This window comes from Gallus gallus, chromosome Z (genome assembly GCF_016699485.2).
Source record: "Gallus gallus isolate bGalGal1 chromosome Z, bGalGal1.mat.broiler.GRCg7b, whole genome shotgun sequence".
Lineage (NCBI taxonomy): Eukaryota > Metazoa > Chordata > Aves > Galliformes > Phasianidae > Gallus > Gallus gallus.
Genome location: NC_052572.1, coordinates 2,349,991 through 2,368,836, shown reverse-complemented (window position 1 = coordinate 2,368,836; position 18,846 = coordinate 2,349,991). Strand labels below are relative to the sequence as shown.

Genomic DNA, 18,846 nt, shown 5'->3' with positions numbered 1-18,846 from the left:
CTAGGACAATTTTGGCTTTTTTTTTTCCTCTTCCATTCTCCATTTGGCCAGGAATGTGCTGGTTTTAGCAGCTTAATGTAAATCCAGCTCCTGGAAAAACTCCACTCTGCTTATTACTTTTGTTGCTCTAATTGGTGTAGCAACAGGCTGACTCCCCAGAGCTGGGGTGGAGTAGGATTTTGTACAAAGAAAGGGCATTTTTAAAGTCTTTTGGGGAAAAAAAAAAAAAAAAAAGTTTTTTTAATGATTTGCCATGCAGACAGTGGGGTTGCTCATGCAACATCAGCAAATTCTTCCTTGGTGCTTTCTAGGGCAGCATAGCCCAGAGCTCAGCGCAGATCTTAGGTTGAACATACCCAGCCAGGGAAGGCAGATAGCTTTGGTGTCAACCTACTTATCTGCAATTCCTACACAGCAATTTGCTGACCCCAAAATTGCTCACTCCAACAGGATCTTCACCTCCCAGATGGGAGCTTGGCCTGGTGCTCTGGCTGCTGAAGACTTTGGACCTTGCTGAATGCAGCCCAGGAGCTGTACCTGGTCGGGGGGAGAGCCTATAGGTGGGAAACATCCCACACATCCCACCACATGAGACCCAAACAGTGCTCCCACATGTGAGCACATCCCACAGTGATGTTCATGGTGGTCAGAAGGGGGTAAAAACTCAGTGTCTCAGCTGAATTTTCTTATATGTTTTGTCTCAATTTCGTAATCCTCAGTATTCATCCCAAAAGGTGATAGTGTGGAAGCCAGCAGGCTCTTTCAGCCCCAGCAAGGCAAGGTGCTGAAAGCAGAGGATGGGATCTCAGCTGCTAATGGGGTGATGTATGGATCAGCTGGTTGTGGCTTCCAAAAGTAAATATGAAAGAAATGCATTTATTTCATTCACAATTTTATATATGACTTAAAAAAAAAAAAAAAAAAAAAAGATAAAGAAAAACAGGACAACTTTTACAAAATGTTAAACCCAGGAAGCACATCTTGCCACTGAAAACCTCTCAATATCTGGGGAAGAGCTCCCTCCAGGTTAACCCATCACCCCGGTTCTCATCCAGCCACTTCCCACAGGGAAATATGGTGGTCACACCAGTGGCCGAGTTGGTGATCTCCACCCTCTCCACCAGCCAGCCGGGGGCCAGCCCACTGTTGTCATGCTCAATCCGGACCTTTTTCAGCTCCCCCATGTCCAATGTTTCCAGGTAGAACCTGTTGGTTTTGCCCCGCTCGAAGAGGTTCCTGAACTTCTGCTTCAGGGCTCGCTTCCCCGAATCCCCATTCAAACCGAAGATGGTGATGAACACGTTGGCATCCGTCCCTGCACCCTTTTCAAAGCCGGTGACCACGATGGTCTCGTATTTGACTGGCACCAAGCTGCGGGCTTTGCTGGCAAAGCTCTCGATGACCTTGGCACACTCAAAGACTTTGTAGTCCCGTCGCTTGTACCGCAGAGGGATTTTCCCATTGCACCTAAAGAAATACCTGCGGAGGAAAGCCAGTGGTGTGTTAGTGACATGGGTCACATCCTTCTTGTGCAGTGGATGGGGCATGCTACTAAACAGCTCAGGCTGCCCAGAGAAGCTATGCATGCCCCCAACCCTGGAGGTGTTCAAAGCCAGGTTGGATGGGGACCTGGGCAGCCTGGTCTGGTATTAAATGTGGAGGTTGGTGGCTCTGCATGTGGTGGGGGTGTTGGAGCTTCATGATCCTTGAGGTCCCTTCCAACCCGGGCCATTCTGTGATTCTGTGGTTCAACTCAACATCAATACTGCTTCAGTACTTTTCCCATCTGTATGTTAACTCTGGAGTTTCTCACCCAGATTGAACACAGCAACTGCTGAAGATCCCATATTTCCCAAGACACAGACACCCTGCATTGCAAAGCCTGGTGTGGAGCTCCTGCCACCCTTCCTACCTGTGCAATGGCATCTCATGCAGCTCTGGTCCCAGAGCATGTTTCATCCCTGCAGCAGCACATGGAAGGAGCTCAGCAACCATTCCCACCCCCAGACTCGTGAAGATCGCCTTAAGAATTAGGAAAAAAATGCACTGGGAAAGATGAGAGGAGGAGGTTTAGTTATCCCCCTTTCCTCATCTACATTGTGCAGCCCATTCTGAGCATGCAGAAGCGTACTGTGCACAGAAATGATAGGACCCAGATGCCAAAAACCTTCATCTCCGTGGTGCGGAGGTGACATGCAGGAAGCATCCGTAGATCACTGCACACCTGGTACCCAGCCAGAGGTGCTTTTAATGATGTATTTCATTTCCAATGACGCAGATCATTTCCAAATGAGATTTCCCCTCCTCCTCCTAAGCTAAACTGCAGCAGGTCCTGCTGGGGAGAGCGTAGCTGGATTGCAATGCACCTTCATAAAATCAGCATTTAGAGGGACGGTTACTACTATACACTGCTTCCTAAGCACTTCTAATACCTTTGATATATTCTTCAGCCAAACAAAAGCTCTCAGTTCCCTGGGAAGAGGTTTTGTAAGTGAGAAATTCCAGTGGAAGCAAAATTTTAGGCTCGGGGAAAGAAAAGCTGCATGGGAACAAATAGAGGGGCTTCCTGATGCTGAGATTTTATTTCCTAGGCTGTGTAATATCTCATGGTCTGGAGTTAATGAAGGAACATATGGGTCCTCAAGAAGGACAGAGAGAAAGAGGATGACTTTTCTAACCCTGAGACTGTAAGAAAAATCTTTGAAATGTGTCTATTCCTCATAGTAAGACCTACTTACAATGGGAAAAAAAACAACAAACAACAAAAAAATGAAAAACAGAATCGTTTAAAACGATTGCTACGCCATTCCCACAACACTTTTAATTTAGTCTTTGCTTTGGCTGGGTGTTTTCCCCACCAGGAGGAAAGAATATGTTTTAGGTTATAGCTGAATTAGTTTTCATTCAGCAGATATTATTATGGCTCTTCTGCTGCCTGATTAATTTGCTAGGAGAGACTCTTAGCATCTCAAAAAGTCACTTCAAGGATTTCTTCTTAAACACTGAATTGTCTCAGTGGGAACAAAACCCATATAATGAAATTCTTTAGCAGCAATTGAAATATCATGGAGCAGAAAAATCCTTTAGCATTGTGGAAGAGGAGTTTGTTTTGCAAATGGCCAGTCGCCTCCAGTTCCTGCATATTCCCTGTGCTATCTGCACCATAAGTCACCCCTTCCAAACACAGGGTTGAGAGATGTTCATTCTTCCAGTATGGGACATTCCAGTCCTATTCACACCGGAGTAGCCAAGTGTTTGTGGTTTGGAAGACGGCCGCAGCCTTCCCAATGGACTTTCAGACAGCCCTAGAAGGATCATCCAAACCGAGTCAGAGGTTCAGATTGTGCCTTACTCTCATCCTTTTTCCTAGGAGTTGTGTTTGCAAGGCTTACCTGCAGAGCAGCCTGTGCAGAGCATCCTTCACACCCCTCAAATTTATGTCAGTATGACTACTTCCCACATGGTGAGATGTTGATTTGTCCTAGCTGTAAGAGCCACCCCAGCCAACCTGTTCGTGAACTCATCTGCATGTGCAAATGCCCTTGCTGAGAACTCAGAAAGAACACGCCAAGACAGGGGGGGAATGTATGAATCTACACATCAGACTGCTTTCCCTTACATTCAGAAAAGGATTAAGATATGGCAAGTCTTTCCACAACAGCTGGAGTTGTAAATGCTTCAGGAGGATGCATGCAGAGCTGCTCAGCTTCCCTGCATCCTCCTGGAGGGTTCCCTGCAGACAAGAGGACACTCACTTGTTGCAAAGCTCCATCTCTGTTATGATTATCTCCTTGACATGCCAGTAGACATCAGCTTTTGCAGATGACTTCTTTCCATCCTTTGGACAGTGACCAACACAGATGGCTGCAATATCACCAAGGTTCTTAGAAGAAAACTGAAACGTATCTGTTGATCCCCTATAGGAAACAGGGAGCGGAGTCAGTCAATACTTTGAATGCTGGCAGTGACTTGTCTCATATGGACATTAAGTAATTTGCACATGGCTAAGGAAGGCAGAAGATAAGCCTTCATTTAAAGTCATTTGATTCACCCTACAATCACTCAACACAAAGTATAATTTCCATATTTAAATTCAGCATTTTCTCTGATTAGGGGTGACACTCTAAATTACTGCCACTAGGACTTTCCAGGATAAACTCAAGCTGTTCCACACACAAAATCAATTTGCCTCATTATAGATAAAGCTAAAGAATGACTAATTTCCCCTCCAGCACTTATTCATTCATTCCTGACAGATATGGTATCTGTTACACATCTACCCACCATAGCTGTTTTAAATCTGCTAGTTCAGCCACCCTTCCTGCTTTAGAAACCCAGTTTGAAGATAGTTTAGAGGAACAATAGGTCTCTGTCAAACGCTTGTCTGGCTCCCTGTCATGTTCCCTACATATCTGTTCATTTGCTTCTGTGTCTTTGGTCCCTATTCCAACCTGCCACCAAGGAGGGACGGTGACTGATGTTTTAGAGGATGGACTCTTCACATTCACAGTAGTACCCATCAGCTGAGCGTCAGGAGGAAACTCCCCCAGTTTTGTTACGTTTCAAATGAAACCTCAATCATTCATGATGGAGTCCAAATCAACTGCAATTTCACCTTCTACAGAGCCATGTGAAAAAAAGGAAACAAAACATTTCCTCTCTGAAAGTCAGCTGAGCATCATCAGTGTCTGTGGCTTGGAATGTGCTCCCATCTCCCAGCAGCATATCGTGTCCTTAAAGCTCATCCCCCAAGTGGAGCATCTTGGCCCCACATGGGAGATGTATCTGCCCCACACTGTGCACACAGATGTGCCTTCAGTACATCAGGCTGATTTTCATAGGATCATAGAATCACAGAATCACAGAATGGCCCGGGTTGGAAGGGACCTCAAGGATCACGAATGTCCAACCCCTCCGCCACAGGCAGGGCCACCAACCTCCACATTTAATACCAGCCCAGGCTGCCCAGGGCCCCATCCAACCTGGCCTTGAACACCTCCAGGGATGGACGGGGCATCCACAGCCTCTCTGGGCAGCCTGTTCCAGTACCTCACCACTCTCATAGGGAAGAACTTCCCCCTGACATCCAACCTAAATCTTACCTCCTCCAACTTCAAACCATTTTCCCTTGTCCTGCTGTTATCTACCCTTTCAAAGAGTTGATTCCCCTCCTGTTTATACACTCCCTTTAGGTACTGGAAGGCTGTAATGTGGTCACCCTACAGCCTTCTTTTCTCCAGGCTGAACATGCCCAGCTCCCTCAGCCTGTCTTTGTAGGGGAGGTGCTGCTGCCCTCTGACGATCTTTGTGGCCCTCCTCTGGACCCTCTCCAACAGCTCTCTGTCTTTCTTGTACTGGGGGCTCCATACCTGGACACAGTACTCCAGATGGGGCCTCACAAGAGCAGAGTAGAGAGTGACAATCCCCTCCCTGTCCCCGCTGGCCATCCCTCTCATGATGGAGCCCAGGATACCATTTGCTTTCCGAGCTGCAAGAGCACACTGCTGGCTCATGTTCAGTTTTTCATCCATCAGGTTCTTCTCTGTAGGGCTACTCTCAGTCTGTATATATGCCTAGGATACTTCTGGCCCAAGTGCAAACCCTTGCACTTTGCTGTGCCCGGGCCCACCTTTCAAGTCTTTTGAGGTCCCTCTGAATGGCGTCCCTTCCTCCCACTGTGTCAACCTCACCACTCAGCTTGGTGTCATCAGCAAACTTGCTGAGAGTGCACTCAATTCCATCACTGATGTCATTGATAAAGATGTTAAAGAGCACCGGTCCCAGAACAGACCCCTGGAGGACACTGCTCGTTACCAGCCTCCACCTGGACATAGAACCATTGATCACCACCATCTATCTGCAGCCTTTCAACCAATTCCTTATCCACCAGTGGTCCACCCATCAAACCCACATCCCTCCAATTTGGAGATAAGGATGTGATGGGGGACCACTTTTGTATGACCACTCATGTGACAGTGATCTTCTGGCCTTGCTCCCAGGTTTGGCTGGAAACTCCAATCCGAGCAGCTCTAACAATATCTGTCCTCCAACTATTTTACATTCTGTCTAATTCCACTGCCAGTGAGACTCTGCAAAAGGAATTAAAACAACTCCAGCTTCCTTCTGCTCCACACAGTCCCCCTACCTTTCAAATCTCCTTTTCTTGGAGGAGTTTTCCATAAGGAACTCTTTCGAGCGGCCCAGCTTTCCTTCCAAGATAATCCAGATGTTTTCCTTTGTTTCTGCATCCTCTCTGTTGCTTGTTACTGTGACAATTTCATAGGCTTTAAAGTATAATTAACACAAGTGTTAAGCAGCGAAGAAAGAGCAGGTGGCCAAAGAAATCTCTTCATGTGGCTGTCACCCTGGTTAAAAACCCTCTTCCTAGTATTTTCTGCTGCACACAAGAAAGCATTTGCAGAACAAGGATGGAAACACACTGGGATCTGTGGGACTTCTGACATCTTTGTGCTCAAGATTTCATGCAGGGACAGAGTACACAGAAAACGTGCTGCTTGATCAGCAAGTAAGAGTAGATGGAGCTGCTTTTTTGACCCAGTTGTGCCCAGATACTTCTTTTGTAGGGCAGCCCAAATCCTTCAGTTTTTTTTTGCCACCATTCCTAACAATAAGGAACAGCCTCACGGGGATGGTGGAGGTATCCAGATACCATCAGGATGTGCTCAGATGTTACAGTTGCGTGTCAGCACCCAAGATGGCAATCACTGGGTGGCAATTCTGCAGGGGCAGAGTGAGATCACATTGAAGAAATGTGGTTCTTAACTCCCCAGGGCTGTTCTGAAGAAGAGCACTGCTTTGCGGGAAGTTTTGAGATGCATGCAGCATACTACCAGCGTGGATAAACAACATTACTCACTAGTTAGATACCCAGAGGAGAGAATTGCCCAGGCCTCTGAGTTGTTAAGCTCAGCTGTCATTATCAGCTGAGACGTGTGAGCTTGTAGGCCAGAGCAATTCTGGGAGGAAGTTGGAGCAATGTTGCTTGCAGTGCTTTAAACTTGTTTTCCACCTCAAAGTCTCAAGCCCATTATTCCTGATGAGACCATGACCATGTATCCTTATAGCTTATTGCTGGATTGAACCACAGCAGATGGGACCCTCTTCCGTTTCAACCCAGAATGAGATGCTTTTCCTCCCCATAAATCCTAATTCGTTTCTCCCTTAAAATAACACTACACTTTTGAACTAAACAGTAACTTAACTCATTCTGTCTGCAGAGCCTGCAAGCACAAGTTGCTATTGCATGGGAATCCTCAGTGGAGCATGTTCTACAATTTGCGGGCCTATGGGCTCTGTGCACCCTTGGCAATGCCCCGGATTAACTCCAGACTTACCAGTCCGTTCCTTCAGTTCCAGGATGTCATTATTGGCACAAGCCAGTTCCCTTATGAGCTGCCCATCGTCTTCACCTTTAGCCAGCCAGCGGTCACACTGGAAGCGGAAGGTCTTGTCTGTGGCAGAGTCCATCACGTCAATATATTCCAAGTGCCAACCTGGGGCAATTCCTTTCCCAATAAAACAACAAAGTAAAAAAAAAAAAAAAAAAAAAAAAAAAAAAAGGATATTTCAACATTGCTTGGGTAAGGAGGTGAGAAATCCCTTGCTATAGTTTTCTCAGTGTATGTGATGTTGCTCTGATACCAAAACCAACACTGACTACGTCAAGACTATACTCTGATTCACTTACACAGCTTTCGAGGGGCTTGCTGGCTTGTGATCAGATGTAAAGGTATTGGAGTATGGTCTTGGGTAAGCCAGATGGCCAGCTGTCTGGACAAGGGGCCATGTCTTGTCCTTGCCCAGCATTTTGCATGAGGGTGAGGAATCATCACAAGATGAAGCACTGCTATGGTATAGGAACAACAAAGTCTTACAAAACTCCCAGCAAATTCAGGGGCCTTGAAGAACTGTTTACCAAAGCTAGAAGCTTGAAATCTCCTGGAGTTCAGTGGGTCTGGGCCAAAACATGGAACAACTGCTGTTGCATAAAGTGCTGCTGATTCTTCTTCCACTCTAAGAGTAATGTGAAGCCAGTTGGGCACAAACTCAAGGTGTAATATCTTCCTGGTCTCTAATACTCCTCTCACCCCTTCACAGTCGGATTTGAAACTCAAGAGGTAAATTATCATTTGTTTCTTCGGACCTATCAGCTAGTGCGTGCAAGGAAACTACCCACGCTGCTCTTGCCAAGCAACCAGCATGAATTCACTATGAATACACTATTGCAAAAACCACACATGATTGCCTATTTTTTGCCTTGGGACCTTTGGAGGAGTTGCAGTTCCCTCCCTTAGTTTTCTATTCTCCCTTTATTTTTTTCTAGTTGAAAAGCAACTTGGAAATCTAGAACAGGGTATCTTGGAACATTTTCTTTCTTGAATTAGAAGAATCTCTTGTTGACTTTGGAGGCGTGGGAGGTTATGACAGTTCTGCTTGCAAGTCCTGTTATTACTCAGACGAAAGGTTATGTTCATGATGAAGCACCTCTGCTGAGTTATTAGTTACATCCCAGCAACATAAAATAGCTCTTGCTCTTCCAAGCACTCACTACCATTTGCCTGCCTCCTTAGTTTCAAATGTTAATCTTAATTAACCCTAAAAGGTTATGATGGCACACTTTTGAGCAATGTGAACAAGTCACCCTGCCCTGTGGCATGCCATAGCATCATCATTTGTACTGGCTTTTTCCTATCAGCCATGGACGTATCCCTGTTCTGTACTCTAGCTTTCTGAGCCTTCCCCGTGGTAGGAAATCACCAAATGAATAAGCACAAATGTCAACCAAAGACACCATTTTCCCCTTAAGCTCCAATTTAGATAGCACAGAATGACAGACTCGTTGATGTTGGAAGGCACATTAGGAGACCATCCAGTCCAAATCCTTTACCTCACTTCGTGCTGATGACCTCTTGATCTATCACTAGGCATGGATGAGAATAGTCTGTCTCCATCCTCTTTATTCCCCTGGATACCTATATACATTGGTAACATTTTCAGGTTGGATATTAGGAACAATTTCTTCTTCCAAAGAGTGGCCAGACATTGGTACAGGCTGCCCAGGGAGATGGTGGAGTCCCTGTCTCTGGAGGTGTTCCAGAGCCATGGAGATGTGGCACTGGGGGGCATGGTCAGTGGGCACGGTGGGGAAGGCTGGGTTTGGACTTGGGGATCTTGGAACTCTTTTCCAACATTAATGAATCTGTGATTCTACGATTCTATGATTCCTCTGAGCCTATTCTCATACAGAGCAAAGATACGGAGGTTTTGGGGGAAGGCTGATACGTGACACCTTTGCAGCTCCTCATCAGCTTAGTGCCTGCTGGGCAGATCTTATCAAGTGGCCCAGGGGTCCCACTGTGCTCTAAGGTACCCTCTGGGGCTGTTTGGGATTTCATTCTAAGCACGCTGGCAGTGTCAGCCGTTAATCTTTTTTGGCAGGCTCATTTCCATTTAAGTTCAATGAACGTCTCTGCAGCGCATTTGGGAAGCTGCTCTGCTTCCATCAAAACTTCCGTTAAAACAGTTCAGGATGAAAGAAGGAAAACATCTCAGCATTCTCCAGTGAGAGACATCAATGGCTGAGGACTGTGATGGAATGCGGAGGTGATTAGTGAACAACTTGACTGGGGCAGGATCAGCACTAAGCAGCAGTATCAGGAGAGGGCTGAACAAGACCTGCACACTGTCCTTCTGCTTCTCCACTTCTGCTCAGCAGGACAGCAAAAACCTGCACTTTTATCATGCGGAGAGATGGGATAGGGCCGACTTTCCAGCATGTATTGGGGTTGAGGGCAAAACAAGAATAAAGTGCAGCTTAGCTGGTGTTCCCTGCAAAAGAGGAATTTATCAGCTTTTATCATCATGACCTTCAGTGCCACAGCACTAAACTTTATCCAAAAGCTGATATGGACATTAAAGGATCTGTGTGTAACTGAAGAAATTATTCTGCCTTACCAGACAAAGTGCTATTCTTTTCTTCTCTCAGACTGGGAAAAAAAATATATTTAATGTATTTTTGATCTAGAAAAAAAATTAAAATCTAGTTATGCACAGAGACTAAATGTGGGAATTTGTGGACCTAGCTCTGTGCGCCAATGGGCACAACAGTGGAAGGAGAAGGATGCATTTGCAGGACCTCTTTTCAGGTCATGAAATTCCAGCTTTAGGACTTCTGTCCCTGCATAGCATTTGTAGGGCAATTTGCTCAGAGACCCGAATCCTAACCTGAAAAGCAACAGGAAAGGGAAGTACATCCCATGTGGATATAATCCCCAAAGCCTCAGTTCCTCATGCTGGATTGTTTATGGATAGGCATCAGCCAAGAAGTGGGGAGGAGAAACCAGAAAGGAGTGTGGGCATTGCCAAGGATGACCCTTGACCACTGCTTGCAAAGCATGAAGAATTTGGAGAATTTCTACAGTGATGTTATCAGTTTTTTCACTGCATGCCAAGATAACATTGGATGATGGATCCTCCTCTGCTGTAAAAGGCCACAGTCAGTCAGTCCATCACCCGACTTCCATCACTTGCAGAAGAGCCAGTACAGATCTGTTTGTATCCCTTTGGACACCTTGACCAACAGTACCAGGATTACAGGGCTCAGGCACAACTCAGTAGCAAAAATGTCTCAGAAAATACCATGAGCTTTTCTGCAGAGCCTTCAGGACAGACCAGGCCCACTCCATTACTGAGAAGAGAGGAAGAAATAACAAATATCTGAGCCGCCCCCACTTGATTCTTCAGGTTTTGGTCTTTAGTATGGCCATCACTTTGGCACTGCAGACAATCCACTATCACCATGACAAATGTTCAGTGTTTGTAACAAAAGGAGCTCCACTCCAGGCCTGCTTTGCTGCCATCAAAATCCCCAGCAGCAGTTCTGTCCTAATGAAACCTACGGCTGTGCTGCGTCAGCCCCTTAATGGTCTGCAGTTGGAAGTGACATTTTCAATAGCATGCAAAACATTTCAGATGTAATTAGAGGAGGAGAAGGGCTTTGGGGAAAACAGAATCGTCTTACTTGCTTGACTCTGGCAGTTGTATAATTTAGTGTCACGTAGGGAAAAGCATTCTTTTCCCCAGGTGTCCCTATCCAAAAAAGCAGCAAGTTGTCCTATTTATCTCCCTTTTCTAAAGAACCCAACCTGACAACTGAGTGATGCTGAGCAGGGGTCCTCCATGCATGTTTGCAGGGTCTTCATGGGAGCACCTTGCTTTTTCCCAGGCGATGCTGAAGGCTCACACTTTACTGATGTCAGACAGAGAGCTTGGACTCTGAGCTCCTTGTCTTGCATTTCTACAGTGATGAGCACCATGGGGATTGCTTTTAGAAGTAGTGGATACAAACAATTAAGGTAACTGTTCAATTAAAGAGAACTCCAACTTGCAGCCTCAGAAGTCTCCTTTGCTTCTCTTGGGAACAGCCTCCACTTGCCCCAGCCAATATTCACTCGTAAGATATTAAGCTATTTTGACACATGCAGAACCATTTACTGAGGATGAGAGAAAATGAATGAAAAAGACCCACATGGTGGTGAATTTCCGAGGAACCTGATCCATATCCTTGCTGTAGTGAATATGAGCTATTCCTTGTGAAATAGGACCTGGTGGGATCAAATCCCTGCTGATAGACCAGGGAGATAATCACATCCAGGCTGGAATACACTGCCCATGGAAGTGAAAATCCCCCATCTGTGGCTCTATTTAATGATTTTCCACTCTAACCTCTCTCTTTTTTGCAACACATCTTTAGTTTGGCTTTTGAAGTGGTTGATAACATTGATCAAGGGTAATAATAGAATCATGAAGGTTGGAAAAGGTCCCCAAGATCCCCCAGCCCAAGCCCACCCCATCCCCACCATGCCCACTGACCATGTCTCCAAGTGCCACATCTCTACAGTTGTTGAACACCTCCAGGGACGGTGACTGTACCAGCTCCCAGGGCAGCCTGTGCCAGTGCATCACCAGCCTTTAGAGAAGAATTTTTTCCTAATATCCATACTGAACCTCCCACGGCACAACTTAGGGCCATTACCTCTTATCCTATTTGCTTTTACCTTTCAGGCAGTTGTAGAGAGTGACAATGCCTTCCCTGAGCCTCCGCTTCTCCAGATGGAACAATCATCTCATGTGCCTCAGCCTCTCCCCATAACACGGGCACTTCAGACCCCTCGCAGCTCCATTGCCCTTCTCTGGACACACTCCACGGTCTCAGTGTCCTTCTTGTAGTGAGGGACTCAAAACTGAACACAGCAGTGAGGTATGGCCTCACCAGAGCTGAGTACAGGGGTATGACCACCTCCTGGTTCTGCTGACTATGAGTCTCCTCTGGAGAAATACAAGATCTGCCTGGATGTCTTCCTGTTCAGCCTACTGTAGGGAACCTGCTTTAGCTGGGGGTTGGACTTGATGATCTCCAGGAGTCCCTTTCAATTCCTCTGAACACTACAAATGCAGTTCATTGGCCTTGTGTCCTATGGCATTATTTATCCTCTGCCTGGTTAGGTGGCTGTCCAACCTCACGCCCCAGCACGTGAAATGGCATCCAGAGAGTGGTGGGAGTTTGGAGAGCCAGGCTGCTAGGAAGGGAGCATTAACTACGAGGTGTTGAAGTCACAGCATCTAGCTTTGCATTGGTACACCTCAAAACACTTTAAGAAGGTGAATAATTTTTATCCCTAATTTACATAACTGAAAATGAGGCAGAGGGATGTGACTTGCACAAGGTCATTCAGCAAGACAGCGGCAGAATAAAAATAGATGCATTTGTGCATCTCTCCTCGAGGATCATGGGAGCTCACACCACAACATTTCTCATCAGAGCAGACACGCAATGCAAAACCTCTCACAACCTTTGATGAAGCAAATGCTTAACGCTTGGGACAGCTTTAGAAAACAGATTTCCTGCCGCCCTCCCGAGCTGCCTGTGCAATGTGTTCAGTGCAAGATTTGAATCAGGGCAAACCCAGCAATAAATTAAAACAACAGCAAACAAGCACACATCTTACTGATAAACTGCTCCAGTGCAACAACACGTAACAGCTCAGAGTGAAGATATAATGGTTTCTCGGAGAATATTCCTGTGATTGAAGCATATTTTGTGTTTTATTGAAGCGTACTTGATGCAAAAGCTTTTAATAAGGGTGCAGGATAATTCGTCACCAAGAAAAGCAAGGAAGGCTTGTAGCAAAAAGATTTTATGGGATTGACATTTTTACAGCTGCTAGCTGGTCTGGTGGCTTCCTTCCACTCTGTAGTGAATGGTTACAGGAGAGTGGGAAGCAACGAATGTGCTTCTCAGTGCAAGGTCAACACTGAAGTATTTGCCTTCTCTCTGAGTGCGCTTAGAGAGTTTTGTTTCCCTAAACCCTTTTTTTGTTTTTGTTTTCTTTAATGTCAAATCCGGGCTGTGAGATTTCAGCTGTGTCTTCTGCTTCTGCTGTGATGACTGTAGCATACTTCTGTGATAAGACAGAGTGCCATAAGGAAGAAAACAGATAACCCTTAAAGGACCCTTCCAGCTCTAAGGATTCTAAACCTGACTCTGCAGAGTCTGTGCTGGGATCTCCTGAGGGCCAAGGGTTGATTTGGCAACCGAAGGACTAAGCAGCCACATCACAGCTGCTGGCATCCTACATGGGTCTGGTGTGCAAAATGATGCCTAGTCTTCAACCCATGCAGAAAGGGGAAGGGTTTTAGGTTGTCTTTCTCTCTACTGAGCCATCAACAAAGCAAGGGGATGGAGCAGTCTTCTCTCCTCAAGCAGCTTTATGCATCTGTTTCTCTTCCTTTTTCTTTTGACTTAAAGAAGAAACTATTCAGCAGATCTGCTCCGTGGACCAGCAGATTTATGAATGAGAAAGCAAGTGCTGAAAGGAAGGCTTAAATATGACCTTTCCAAGTCTGATAGCTGAGCCAATCCTTAGAGAGGGCAGAAAAGCAGATATTTAGTTTTCTTTTAATAACTTATGCTCTACCAGTGCCCCAAAGGCTTGGAATTGTGTCTGTGGAGTGCAGAAACATATCTCTGGATATGCACTATGCTGTGATTGCAGGACCCACTCGATTTCTATGCTGGTCCTAGATTCTGTTCCTGAAAAGGCAGTTCCTTCAGAGAAAGAAAAGGAAAAACACAGACGTACTGATGTTCCGGCACTGCATCCAGCTCAAGAAAGATGAATAAGATACCTTCTCCTTTTGAAGATGCACCCAAAAGGAGTCACTGGGGCATTAAGGCTATTTAAAACTCCATCAGACAATGTCATAGCTGGTGTAACTGGGAGAAGTGCTCTGTTGAGCCACAGAAGTTGGGCTGCACAAATTGGTTATTTTCTTCTATCTTTGCTTCTCTAATAACACAGAGAAGTCTGGTTTGTCCATAATTAGGCTGTTCCTGGCTCCTCTTGGCTGATGGCAACAGGGATAATCAGCAATCTGAAATTAATGACTTTAGAATGTTTACCATCCCAGTTCAAATCTACTCAGGCAGATGAGGGAGCTCGATCTGGATTCCCCACATCCCCCTGCTGCAAAGGGAAAATGAAAAAGAAAAGTTTTATAGGTAAAAAATTCCATTATCGAGATACTGCAAAACTTCAAGTCATTCTTCCAGAATGGTGATTTTGTCCTTAAATCAGAGGAAAAAAAAAAGATAAGTACATTTAGAAAGCCAGCATTTCTACAGACATGCTGATACCGATCTTGCATAAACGTAGAAGTAAATGAATGGAGATATGAGAGAATACATAGTGCCTATCTGAGATCAGGAGATGGGGAGTCTGGAGGCAATTACATTTGCTCAGAAATTCTAAATATATTGGATAGAACATTGGTATCTCAAAGTGAACAGGGGCAGGATAAAAAGATGTGAAGCAAAACAAAGCTAAAATTTGTTCTCATCAGCTCATTGTCACCAGGCATTGCTGGTGAGTTCTGAGCATCCGGGAAGTCAGGAACAAGCTCCCTGAAACTGCAGTCGCAAAGTCTCTGAGCTGCCAGATTGTAAATGAGCACTGACCTCCTCCCTCAGTTCTATTGAAGTCAGAGGATTGGATGGGGGCTTCTTTTGTGTTCTGTTTCTCAGATGGAGATGCCACGTGGTGGGTTTGGTGGGGAAGATGACATTAAAAGCATTAAAGTGGGACAATAAAGCCAGCGTTCTGACATGTTTTTTCCAAAGAAGACAAAGAGTGTTTATGTTTTAAAGACCTTCTGACAGCCTTTGCTATTGCAATTACTGTCTTTTCAATTGTGAACAGCCTGGTACAGTCAAATCTCAGTGAAACGATAAACAAAAGGGGAGTATGAACAGGTAGCAAATCCACTGCAGAAAAACTTTGCTCATAGGAGTGGGTGCTGAGCTGGATTTTGTGGCAAAGCCACCACAATGGGCCAGCCCTTTAAGCACGTTACCCCCAGATGGGGACCATCCCATTCACTTATTGCTGGGACTGGGTTATGTTATGACGCTATGATTCTATGGAAAGGAAATAAAGGAAAAAGAAACATATTGGTTAGCTGGTCTCTTAAGCAGCCCATGGGATAACACCTGAGTCAAGCCAGGTTTAAGCTGCCATTAAAGCTAATTATCAAGAAATTTGGGAAAAGAACATCATCCATGTTTCAAGTATTCAGCATGTGAGAATCAATGGAATGGTCCACTATGAGGCTGAGTTTTCTACAGAGCATTGGCAGAGAACCACATAAATCACAATTAGTAAGGAATGAGAAGAACTTGTTGCTTGAAACTAATGGTAAATAACAGCACATTTCTGTTTAATACCCAGAGTCTCCCAAGCACCTGATAAGAACCATACATGACCCTTGGCCCCTGACCTCACTCCTTCTATGCAAAATAAATGAGACAGGAATTTCTAACCACTGACAAAGCCAATCTATTAGAAATACGTATAGAGAGGGCATGTACGTAAAGAATGGCTATAGCCTGGAATCCTAGCAGTAATAAATACTCTACTCACCCAAAAAACTGTCATGATCCATTGTGTGATGCTGTAGATAGGATATGCCTTGCACATGACTAATGCAAGAACAATGAATACAACATATGGTATGACTTAAACTACAGTTGTCCTTCTTATTGAGGGGAAAAGCAACTACATTAATGCTGAACAAATCCTTAGCATGTTGTTTGTCCAAGGCATAAACCTACGGTCAACTTGGCTTGGTAAAAAACTATGCACTATTTTTTATAAATGGAAAATAGTGATTTGAGAGAAATAAGGAAAGAGATATGAAGTTGCAGTGTGTTATTTGTTATAAATATGAACTATTTTTCTCAGGTTCTGGACGCATGATTTGCTGTTTTAGCTGGCTTGTGGTGATTATCTGGCAACATGTGCTAACAAAACCAAAATTAAATGAATTGAAGCAATTTACTGCTTGGCCTAGAGTAAACTCTGTAGCTTTTCTTCGTCACCAACCAACAGTATGCAGATATCATTTACCATAGTTCAGGTGCATGGTGGTTTCTCTCCAATCTCTCCCATAAAACCAACAGTGGCATGGAGAAGGTAAACGCCTGCCCATGGCAGTGGGGTTGGAACTCAATGATCTTTACGGTCCCTACCAACTGAAGCCATTCTAGTATTCATTCTAACCATGATCACTCGTTCAAGAAGGAACAGGCATTGATGCAAGATAAACAGGAGTTGCTCATCATGAAGCAGAGAGCAGACCCATTGGACTCAAGGCCATGGGATGCCATGGGTGCTGAATGTCTCCTGGAAAGTCTGAACAAGCCCTTCAATGAGCAAATTCACTGCAAGTTACTTAACAGACAAAAATGATATCCAGCTCAGTAGATGCCTTGAGCTACGTGTAGTGAGATGCAGAGGATGTATCAGGATTACACACGCTCAGTCAGTTCCTTCACTTCCTCAGGCACCCAATGATTGCTGCTGTTGGAAACAGCTGCTGGGCTTGGCAGACCCTTGGTCTGACCTGGTTCTTGCCTTCTGTGTCCATTCCCATGCCTGAGCCCTGAAGACCAGCCCTGGTCTGGTGGGCATGTTTTGTTCTGTTAGCTTGACCAATGCCTGGGGAGCCATGAGGTCTTCTAAGGGAAATGCTCTCTCTATACATTTTTACTGATAATATATTTAAAGAGGAATCTACAAGTCTATGTTGATTTCTTGCTGCTCTCAGAATGACATCCAAACCACACCTGCAACTGCAGGGATGCCTGTTTGCTGAGCTAAAACTCTGGTGGGTATTCTGATAGCCCTTTCCATTTCAGCATCTGAACAGCAGATTCAAAGAACAAGTGTTTTGGAAACTGAATTCAGATTAATTCAGCTCTCCAACCACCAAGTTAAAACCAGCCCATGGGTCTATGGGAGCCATCAAGCTTCACGTCTGGGTTGCAGCAAGGGCCTGCCATGAGCAATGCATTCATTGTTAGTGCAAAATCATCCTCTGCAGCCAAAGAAGTTAGATGGGCAGGGCTGAGAGGTGTCATCACAGCAGTGTGGTGGGTGTGTTTGTTCCAAGATGCTGTCTGGGACCTGAATAACAGCACAAATAACTGTGACAGTGGTACCGAGTGCTGCTGCTGCTGCTTATGAAACCAGATAGGGTGTCCAGCAGCAGGGAAATGTCAGCATCTCTCAGCAGGGCCCTGCACACCCTCTGCGTGATGCATTGATTTTAATAAAGACAGACACAGATCTTCATTTCTATCTTATACAGCTCACCATGCTATGCCAGGCTGCATTACCCTCTGTGTCGGTGTCAGGCTGATTAAATTGCTAGGAAGGTGCCATAGTGGCCTGTGACAAAACTATTTCATTAATGGAGCTGCTATGCTGGTATGTGTATGCTTCGGAGGAGATATCGCTGTCTAAGCTGCAGCACTGGCTGAACTGGGGACACATTAGAGCAGAACATACAGCAACACACAAGGACAGAATCATGGAATCATAGCATCGTTAAGGTTGGAAAAGACAATTATGATCATCAAATCCAACCATCAGCCCACTGAATCTCCTGCACGAAGGGAGGGTGTCTAGGCAAGCTGGGCCACAAGGTCCCAGTATGACCCTTGGGTTACTCAGTCTGCAGCAGAGCTGGGAATTGTCCTCAACCTGCCCCATGGCCACAGAGGGAGATGCCCTCCTGGCAGGTTGTCCCAGTGGTTATCCCTCTGCACCCCACACCTCACCACCCTGACCTTTGTTGTCATGCCATATTCGCACTTTGCAGAGATCTCCCAGGCTCAGCATGTTGGGGAAGTTGAATTCATCCATCTGGTTCCGCTCAAACTTGTTGGACTTGTTGGACTCCTTCAGGGCAAGGGTCCCGCTGTCCCCATTCTCCCCAAACAGAATCAAGGACACATTGGCGTCAGTGCCAGCTCCTAGAACAGATAGCAAGGCATGTGGTCAAGAGATGCCCTGCCACACAGGGCTGGAACCAACCTCCAAATGCCCAGAAATGGAGGCATTGAGGGTGGCTGGAATACAAACACAGCTGGAATACTTTGACTTGCATTCAAGGTATGGACACTGTGCAGTTATGAATATTTGCTCCTAATGGATTTGAAAGCAAAATACAGATTAACGGACAAAATGCTGTGACATCCTGCAGCCATTCTCCCTTTCCCACAAGCCTTCTTTCTATGTTCCCATTTCTCAAAATATTCTTCAAGTTGAATCAAAGGAAAAAAATGCTTTTTTCTTTTTCCCACATGATTGTTGGACCCACCAACTTCCATCCCTCCTCATGCATGTGCTTGGAAAAGATGCACTTCTAGGTTAGTCTTTATTACCTGATATTGTAATTCATATGAACACTACTGTCCATATGTTG

General features: G+C 45.3%; 1 protein-coding gene across 1 annotated transcript in view; it reads right to left on the bottom strand.

The window, feature by feature from the left end:
- Positions 1-886: 886 nt before the first annotated feature.
- The window catches only part of LOXHD1 (lipoxygenase homology domains 1), a 149,206-nt gene continuing 131,246 nt past the window's right edge, over positions 887-18,846 (bottom strand). The window contains exons 37-41 of the mRNA XM_025144978.3: positions 18,209-18,394; positions 7,356-7,526; positions 6,146-6,284; positions 3,756-3,917; positions 887-1,479 (exon numbers count right to left, since the gene is read on the bottom strand). Coding sequence (XP_025000746.3) covers positions 999-1,479; positions 3,756-3,917; positions 6,146-6,284; positions 7,356-7,526; positions 18,209-18,394 — 1,139 coding nt within the window. The 3' untranslated portion in view covers positions 887-998. The remainder of the gene's footprint in view (positions 1,480-3,755; positions 3,918-6,145; positions 6,285-7,355; positions 7,527-18,208; positions 18,395-18,846) is intronic.